Genomic DNA, 9,891 nt, shown 5'->3' on the forward strand with positions numbered 1-9,891 from the left:
ATATATATATATATATATATATATATATATATATATATATATATATCAGAACAAACATGTTTTATAAAATAAACCCATCTTTTAAAAAAGATAATTGCTTCAGGTGTTTTTGTTTCTTTGTTTGTTTGTTTATGGATGCACAAAACTAACAAACACACAGATTAGCTGTCATTCTCTACCCTCTTACTGCTCCCAAGACATTTGTGTCCCTGGACACCTTCAGGTTCTCTCCAATGTCACAGAACTTATCCTAACCTGGTGCAAGGCTGTCATTCTACAAATGGGGAGTGTGGTAGGGGTGGGGGCTCCCAGACAGGCAGAGACAGAAGCTTCAACAAATCCCCAGGAGAGTTTCTAGGCCCTGAGAAGACACAGAGATCTTGAGCTGCAGGCTGGAGGGGTTTCAGAGAGTCTTGGGTAGAACAGGTAGGAACAGAGAAAGCAGAGGTGAGAGTGACTTTAGGGGAGTAGTTGGTGGTGTGAGTGTGCTGGGCCAGGGAAGTTGGGGTGGATTGCAGTGGAGGAGGGGTTGAGAGTCTGGGGACTGACTGGGGTGAAAGGTAACCTCCAGCAACAATGACAAAACCAGACAACTACCACACCTTTACACAGACTCCTGAGCTGTGAGGTAGCTGGCCTAGGTCCTAGAAGGCGAGTCCTCAGGGATTGCAGGCTGCAGACATGACACCTGGCTTGACCCTGTTTTGGTCTCTCTCATTTTGCCTACCTGTTTAGCTCCCTCATGGTACATTTGGGGTGCAGGACTATAGTTAGACTTTTGGAAGTGTGAGTTGCCCAGGTGCCTGAACTGTCCTCCTTACAAGTCAGGCATGGTTGTTGGGTTGGTCCAAGTTCAAAGATTTGTGGCTTGTGGCCTGTGCTGACACTGGGAGTATGCCCCATGCAGGACTCAGAAAGCACAGGGAGGTGTGGCTCCATCTCAGTTCTCCCCTCTCCTTTGTCTGCTTCTCTGCACATGTGAATTCTGACTTTAATTTCTTTACTACTAAGTTGGCTTTCTGGGCTGTGTTTCCATCCATAAATGACTCCATCCCTGGAGAATGCTCTGATCTTCCCACCAGGGTGTGTTGGGCCTGAGGGTAAGAACCACACACCAGCCGCAGGTCTTTCTCTAACACGTGTTTCCAAACATCTGGAAATGTAACATGTTCAGTATCCATCATGGGAAAAATGAGGTCCAGGGATAAATCTGTGAGTTTTCGTGGTGAGTGGAAAGGAAATACTTGGTATTAGGGAGGTGTCTCTGACCCTGGCCCTCACATTTGGCTTTCCGTGGCACCCAAAGCACACCAGGAAGATGACACTTGCAGCAGCTTTAAAACACTCACACCTGTCTTGCAGGCTGGTGTGCAGTATAAGTTGGGAGACCCAGAAAACAATGGGGTTCAGAAATGAAGATAATGGGAGGCCAGAGCTGTGTGCTTGAGACCTTTGGGTGTGAGCAGAAGTAAAAATGACAGTAAACTAAATGCTTGTGAGTGTCACTGACAGTACACACATTAAATGACACATTTTTGCTGCTTAGTGACACACAGAACATTTTAAAAATATAACTGTGCTAGCTGAAATCAGTGTTCGTGTGTTCATTAAGTAATGAGGCCAACGTGAAAGTAGTTTTATGTTAATATAAGATTTTCTTGGCCATTTTCAAGTGAAGCCAGATAAACAAATCTGATTAGCTTTGTGGGGGGGGGGAACATAAGTACTATATGGAGGTTTTTTATTGCTTGTAGAATTCAGTCTTTTCACAGGTATGTCTTTATTTTTTTAATGTTTGTGATATATTTTATATGTCCATATATCAAAGAACAAAATACCAAAGTTGTTTAATTGCCAATTAAAACCTATTTCATAGTTTATCAATGTCTTTCTGTTGGTTGAGGCTTTTATGCGATCCTGCACAGAAACTGCACACAGACGTGAACAGAGACCAAATCTGGCAGAGGGTGTTGCAGCGTGCTTAGTGAAATAATTGCCATGTCATATCAAAGAATGCTGGGGACTTTCTAGGTGTGTGCTCAGGGTTTGAATTTGAGAGGCTGCAGGCAAGAATTTCCTTAGCTGTAAAGACAGGTTACTTATGAAAATCACTTTCATGAGTAAAATTATAACTTTATATTATATTTCCATATGCCTAACACTAAGTAGAATTTGAGATCAGCTCAAGCTAATAAAGGACACCATATCTCAAAACAAAAATAATTAACTTATGTCATCAATTTTTATAGTAATTTAAAAAATTAAGCAAAATATTTTATTTAAAATGATGTAATGGCCAGATGATGGTGGCACCAGGCTTCAATCCCATTGCTCAGGAGGCAGAGACAGGGAGATCTCTGAGTAAGAGGTCAGCATGGCCTACAGAGTGAGTTCTAGGACAGCAAGGACTACACAGAGAAACCCTGTCTCAAAAACCAAAAATTCAACCAACCAACCAACCAAACAAGACATACTGCAGAAAGGAAAGAAAGGAGAAAGGAAATGAAGCAATAAAAACATTTCTAATAGCAGATGAAGGCAAGTACTTTAGCACTTTCATGCCATGATTCATTCAAATCAACTTAAACCGGATGGAGAAACGTACCCAATGGGATGAAGAAACTGTCCCCATCACACAGATGACCTTACATTGGGATGTGTTCATTCCTTTCTGGAGCCTAGACATGTGGAGGACAGGGGTAAGGATATGACTGGTGGCTTTTCTGAATATTAGTTTGTGGGTCCTGCAATTCAAGTGTCCAGTTAGCCACACCTGTGACCCTTGTGAAATTCACAGACTATTTGAAACAAATGGTGAACCTGCTCTCCTCAGCATTCAAGAGCCACCCGCTACCCAGTACCCAGTTCAGGAAGACGTCTCCTGAGAGTATCACTGGTACAACAGACATGTCTTCTGCTGGAGAGGGCAAAGCATCCTCCTTGTCTTTTGACTCGGCTGAGGTCAGTGAGAGACCTGGATCTCATCGGTGCACAGAGTTACCCTTGACCGAGGGCAGAGTTGCACTTCTGTCCTCTCTGAGCCCAGAAGGGGAAATGGGAAACTGAAGTCAGACTCGAAAGGAATTTTCTTCCCTAAAGCACATTTGGCAAGACCTTGGGATCCTTTGTGGCCATGCTTTTCATCCCACAGAGAGGCAGCCAGGGACCAGGGAAGGAGGGGTCAGACAGACAGAAAGGTAGGGGTCTTGCCATTGGGGATTCAGTTCTGCTTTTGTCTTTGGATCACAGAAAAGACTAGATTCTCTCAGACATCTGCTGGAGTCAGGTTGTTCTCAATAGGTACCAATGAAAACCTTCCATTACTGAATCATTGAGGGGTCTCACACACCAAGAGGAGTCCTGGTAGGCTCAGCCCACTAGCTGTTTGTGATACTGCCTGGCATGCAAGCTGCTCTCAGAGAGGTCAGTATAGAAGGTAGCAGAACTTCCTCTCCACCTGGTCATGTGCCACCGGTGCCTTCTTTTATAGGAAGAGTGCTTGGTGGTCTCTGTTGGGACCACTCATTCTCTTGCCCACCCTGGCTCATTTTGACTCTTCTATGGATGTGTCATGTGATTTGCATAATATTCAGTCAAGGAGTCTCTCTACCATCCTGGCCTAGGCTAAGAATTGCCTCTGTCTACTTCGGTTTTGTGATGCTCCAAAGCGACACTTGTCTGAAAATATCCTGCTTATCCCCAAAACATGAGAGCAGAGACTCAGTGGTCAGTAGAACAAAATGCAGCCTCCTTTTAAGTCAGGTAACTGAGGGCTGTGCCCTCTCTTCTTTTTTCACTTGGGTAGGAGCTCTCTGACTGATGCCAGACTGGCTGAACAAGTGAGTGACTGAGTGACAAGGGGACTTGATGATGTGGGCCCTTTGCCTTTGCTCTCTCTGACACTGACCACCACTGAGAGCCTGGTGAGGGCTCTCACCAGGATGGCAGGAGTGAAGGGGACTTGGTTCACAAGTCCTACAGCTCCTGAGCAATGCTCTTCTCCTCCAGCCAGGGTGCAAGTCTAGTTCATGGCAGCTAGAGCACAAAGACCCCCAAAATGCTCACAAACCAGCCTTTCATTTTCAGTGAGGTAGCAAGCTGGACTGACATATGCTAGGTGGGTTCCCAGGCTCCCTAGAAGGGCAGTCTCCATGTGATACCTACATGAGAGCTCAGAAGTGTGGACTGAGCCCTATTCAGACACAGCAGCAACTAGGTAGAGGCAGCCACAAACATCCTGCTTCTAGGGAATAGACAAAAATTTTTTGTATACATACACTTTTCTCGGTATCATAAATACCATAAACGTTTATTCTCTGTGTGTCCAGTGCTTGCAGGTAGTGTCTCTGAAGACATACACATGTCACCTTGAGTGATCTGCTCAGGGATATATGTTGTCATTTCTGTCTGGACCCTGCCTAATGGGACTGCATATGGGGCCCTGCCACATGCCAGTCAGGACCCCCACACGCTTTCCTGTCTGACAGTGCAGTAGGAACACTCTGGCCTTTGTTAAACATCTCTGTATATATATGACTTAAAACTTCTTTGCAAAACAACACACACACACACACACACACACACACACACACACACATACACACAGATACACAGATACAAAATAAAAAGGTTAAGCAAGTGTTTAGAACAGTGGCTCTCATCCTTCCTAATGCTGCCACCCTTAATACAGTTCCTGATGTTGTGGTGACTCCCAACCATAAAACTGTTTCTTTGCTACTTTGTCACTAAATTTGCTATTGCTATGAATGGTGTTATAAACATGGGATATGCAGGAAATCTGATATGGGACCCCAAAGGGGGTGTGCCTCCAGAGAGAACCAGGGGGCTATTAAGTGGCTCCCTTAGTAAAGCATTTGGCATGCAAATATGAGGCTCAGTTGGGGCCTGCATTAACCTAAAAAGCCAGCTGCAATGGTCCACACCTGTAGTCCCAGGTGAGCTTCAGCAGCATTGGAACTGCTCTGCATGGAGTGTTTGACTTAAGGACCTGTGTGTCACAGATCTGGTGACAAAGCGGTGGAACTTGTCCATGCCTAGCCACGTGACTCCACGAAGTTTAGTCCTTTCAGGTGCCACAGAAACAGATCTGAAGTTTACCTTTGGATGCCAAACTTCTTAATAAGCAGCACATTCCAATTCTTTTAAAAATGAAATCCAAGAACAGAGACATGGGTTCAAATCAGCAGCAAAGACCTCTCATCTTGGCTCTGTAGGGTCTGAGAGATCAGCTGAAGAGGAGGGAGTGACAGTGGGGTTTGGGAGACACCTGGGCAGAGGGAGGGAACTAGGGTAGTGTCCTGGAACCACTGTTTGGGTGATGAGAGCACTGAGAACAGGAGTGCACAAACAGGTACTCAGGGCCTGGGGGCGAGGTGGAAACTTGAGAAGAGAGGAAGCTTGGGAGGTCGAGGTTGGGGCACTGCTCCTGCAGGAAGGGAAGAAAGTTGAGAGCACAAAAGTGTCATTGCAAGTAGCCCAGGAGGCTGCACTGCCTGCTTAGGGGGTGGGGTCTGCTCTAGCAGGATCACAGGCTGGGCCTGGAGGAAGTTTCTCTCCCCTGGGAGCTGTCCTTCAGACCCACTGCTGGAGGCTGAAGCAGGCTTGCTGTGGAGGCCTGAAGATTTGCAGCCTCAACTCTTGGGACCAGTGGCTCTTGCTCCTTACCTGGCAGAAAGGACTCTGTGGCTCAGTCAGGAATTTGGGGATGGAAAAACATGCTGGAGACACAGGTGAGAGATCCTGTTGAAACCAAGGGGTTATGTGAGAGGAGCACAAAGGAATGCCAGGGGCTTCCCTGTGAGACAGAGAGTGGGTCCCTGGAAGGCTCTGCCCTACTCACTTTGCAGAAAAAGGAGGAGCTACATGCCAAAGCAGGCTGAGGCTTCAGTTCTAGAAACCAAAGTGATTTCTGTTCCAGACTCCCAAATGCAAAAATTTCAGGACAGGCACAGATGTTGAGGGCTGCATGTATTCTGGCACAGACACTGGAGGCGAGTGCAAGGTTAGGCCATGGCTGGGGACTTCTATGATCTGGTAAGCATATCAGCGATGGCGACCCAGCAGCATCAATCATGCCTGGCAGCAAGTCCTCCTGGCCCAGTTATCAGCTATGGATTGCACAAAGCCCACATCCAGAAGCCACCTCAGAGGGCTCATTAGCATCAGGTCTCAAGTCTTGGGCTTTCCTCAGTTCATGCTGGGAACATGGCTCTGTGTGCCCATGCTCTCAGGCACAAATCAAACCAGAGTGCAACCAGCACAGGGAAACAACAACAACAACAACAAAAACAAAGCACCTGGCATTCTGCCCTCTAGAAGTGGCCCTGGCTTCCTCTCACCTAATCACTAGATTGAGACCATATCAGTGGCAACTGGTGGCAGCTTAGGGGATTGAAGTTGCACATAGTGAACTTGAAATGCAGGGGCAGTCATGAGCCAAAAGCAGGGCTTGGGCTCTGTCTCAGAATGCACAAGGATTCCTGTGTCCCATGATTCTGTCCCTAGGGGGTGGTGAAGAAATCCCCAGCATTCTTTCTGAGGAGCTCATAAGCTTGAATGTCTGGGATTGTGACTGTGGGACAGTTTGAGAAGACAAGACAGTGCTTCTGTGAAAAGAGAAGCCAGTAGCGGGCTGTGGAGATGTTTGGAGGCTCTAGGGCATGCAATGATGAGCAGATGCTTTTAGGAGAGACATGATGTGGGCACTGACCTGGAGAGGGGTACCTGAGAATGAGAGGGCCTGCACCTGGGGCCACACAGGAGAGGTCTCTGTCCTGTTCAGAAGCAGGTGTCCCGGGACAGGCCAGAGAGGCCAAAGATCCCTGGCTCTTGAAGTGGGCCCCCTATGGATAGGTCCTGCAGCTGTATGCCAAAGGCCCTGAGTGGGTGGAGCCAGGCTTTTCAAGCTAGGTCATGTAACTGTCAGAGACTTCCTCCCTCTCTGGAAGGTGTGGATTTACTTTTTGTGGCCATACAAGGGCATTAGAGGAACAAACTTCCCTCTCAGATGGCCTGAACAACTACGGACAACCAAAGTTCTCAAAATGAAGTGATAGGTCCCTCCCTGAGAGAGAACAGTGAGGAGAAGAATGAAGCCCAATAGAAACCAGGGCTCTTTCTTCCTAAATGCTGCCCTTGTGGGTCCCTTTTGTCCAGGGTTGGTGCTGTGCTAACTTCTCTCTTCCCAAGATGGACTTAGACCCTTCAGCTAAAAGAAGAGGAACTCAGGCTTGAATGACTACTTTCCAGGACTTGACTCCACAGAAGGTATCTGCAATGCTTTTGTAGGGGTTCTGTGTTAGAGCCCTCCTCCTCACTCTTCAGGGCCTCCTTCAGCAGGAAGCACAAATATGGGGGCCATTTTTTTCCTCCTTATGCATAAAAAGTTCCAGGGACCAAGGCTCCTGTCTTTTTAGCAGTTTTCAGAGTGGGCAATGGTTTACAGAGTCTGCAGTTCCCGTTTTTATTGTCTCTGAGCCTGGTGTCACTCAGTGTGTCTTGAGTTACCCACATTCTAAGGGTGGCATCAGAGATACTTAACGGTGGCTGGGACATTGTCCAGAGACATTGGCTGGAGCAATGACTCAGAGGGCCAGGGTCTGGCCAGTTAGAGCACTCAGTGGTTACTGTCCTAAGCCTTCAATAGTGTCAAAGGGAGACTCAAAGCTTTTGTAGAGTTCAGGTACGGTGGGGGAGGCCTGTGTTCTGCCCTTCCAGCTGTGGAAGACAGACACTGGATGTCATCTTGAACAAGTCAATCCAGGCTGGTCCCACAAGCCATATTCTCTCCTACCACTAGATCTCTGGTATTAGACCTAAGTGTGCCTGTACTGCTGAACTGAGCCTGGAGTCATAGCCCACAAAGGGTCCTCTTACCTCTGGGCATTCGCTCACAGATACGTCATGGCAGCAGCCGCAAGAGCAGATGACCACAATGGGGGAGGTGTCCACCGGTGGTGCAGGTGGTGGGGGAGACACAGGAGGAGTTTCCTCCTCTCTGGGCTGGTAAAAGGAAGGATAGCCTGTGTGAGCTTTGTCTGCTCCTCCTGGAACAGGGCACTGTTGTGCCCTGTACAGCACCTGGCACTGTGGGTCCACGCAGCAATTGTTTTGGGTTAAATGGAAGGATGTATCCTACACTGTGGGGAGACTTTCCCATGGGGAGAAAACCAGGGAGCCTCCTCCCCACAGTTTTCAGATATGGAGCTCCATGAAACAATAACTGCCCCCTTCTGAGCCCTTGGCTCTCCCGAGTCCAGCCTTGCTGGCAGAACTCTGGCCTGGTGGCTGTACAGTGGGCCAGCACTAGCAGGCAACTGTCCCTTCCATCTGTCTCTTGTCTTGCAGAGTCATCCTCATCCAGGCCAATATGCAACCATCAGGACAGGGAGGCTGCTCCTACTTCAGCCTAAAGTAGGCTGCACCTGCCCCAGGCTCTCTCTGACTTCTGGTCCTCACCAGATGTAAGCCACAGATGCTTCCCCATCTTGTTCCTGTGCTTCCCTGGGGACGTCCATCACAGGTCAGGGCCAGCCTGGACCCTTTTACACTCCTTATCCCTCAGGTCCCTAGGCTGATCCCAGACACCCCTTCTACCCTGCCAGGGTCCAGGCATGAAGACAGATCCACAGGAGCCAGGAGACTCCACCTTTCCCCCCTCCCCACCCTCAGCTCAGAGATGAGAATCAGGCCTTGTTGAAGGCTCTACTCCAGAATCCCAGCTGCAACCTCAGCATCAACCAGAGTCCACTGAAGACTCCTGAAAGCCCCCCAGGCAATAGGAGCAGCTGTTCATACTGATTGTTTGATCAGGGTCTAGATCAGAAGGTTCTTGTAATGTTTGATATCTGGTATCTTGAGAGTCCCACAACTTTGCAGACCTCTCGCCTCTAGTCTCTGCTGAGGGATGGGAGGTCCTGGGTACAGGCTGCACAATGTTTCATTGTGCTGGTCACTCACCTCTCTCATGTGACCATAGCAGGATACAAAGAATGACTCACCTTTGGCTCTGGTGCACATGCTGGCAACGGTTTGGGAGGCTAAAGGATAAAACAAGACAGGAATGGGATGTACTATTATGGTTTGAACAACTATTTCCTAGATTCCCTGTATGCTAAAGTCTTGGTTCCAGCCTATGTTGCTATGTGGAGGTTTTGCAGCCTATGGTGCACACCAGGGAATTCATGGGAGGAAGTTAATCATTGACAGTGGTTCCTAGAATAGCTCTTTCTCTTCTAGAGTGGAGACGGGGTGTGGACTTTCCTGTCCCCCAATCTCATCACAATATGCTGCTTTGCCCCAGGCTTAAAGGAAAGGGGCCTATGACCTAAAACTTCCAAGTTCTGTGCGTCAAAATAAAACTTTCTTCTTTTAAAGTTGATGATTTCATGTATTTTGTCATAGTACAGGAGGCTACTAAAACGGTTCTGTGGTAACTTGGTCCTACAGATGACCTTCATCTGGAGTAAGGATAGAAAACGGTCCCAGGAGCACATGTGTAAGCACACACGGTGTGTTCTAGAGTGCTCCAAGGAAGTCCCTCAAGAATGCTCAGCTTCAGCATCAGCAGTCTGAAAATATCATGCTGTTATCCCATATCCATGTCCCTGGCAGGGTAGAGGGTACTCACTTTTCTACAGCTCAGCCACCAGACCCACCATAGCAACACAGGGATCATCATCAGGCTCAGCACCATGTTGCTGACCAAAACTTCTTGGCTTGGCTCTTTCAGTGGGGGAACAGGGTGCTGTGTGCAAGGCACAGAGGAAGTTGTGGGTAAGATGGAGGTCAACATAGTGGTGGAGGTGGTGGTGGAGGTGGTGGTGGAGGTGGTGGTGGAGGTGGTGGTGGAGGTGGTGGTGGAGGTGGTGG

At 48.0% G+C, this 9,891-nt stretch overlaps 1 protein-coding gene across 1 annotated transcript in view; it reads right to left on the reverse strand.

Moving 5' to 3' along the window:
• Positions 1-9,039, reverse strand: part of LOC129677343 (anthrax toxin receptor-like) — a 41,068-nt gene extending 32,029 nt beyond the window's left edge. The window contains exons 1-4 of the mRNA XM_055608001.1: positions 9,021-9,039; positions 7,897-8,066; positions 5,686-5,760; positions 5,376-5,446 (exon numbers count right to left, since the gene is read on the reverse strand). Of these exons, the coding sequence (XP_055463976.1) occupies positions 5,376-5,446; positions 5,686-5,760; positions 7,897-8,066; positions 9,021-9,039 (335 nt within the window). The remainder of the gene's footprint in view (positions 1-5,375; positions 5,447-5,685; positions 5,761-7,896; positions 8,067-9,020) is intronic.
• Between the last annotated feature and the right edge of the window lie 852 nt (positions 9,040-9,891).

This window comes from Psammomys obesus, unplaced genomic scaffold (assembly GCF_907164565.1).
Source record: "Psammomys obesus unplaced genomic scaffold, mPsaObe1.curated_primary_1811, whole genome shotgun sequence".
Classification (NCBI taxonomy): Eukaryota; Metazoa; Chordata; class Mammalia; order Rodentia; family Muridae; genus Psammomys; species Psammomys obesus.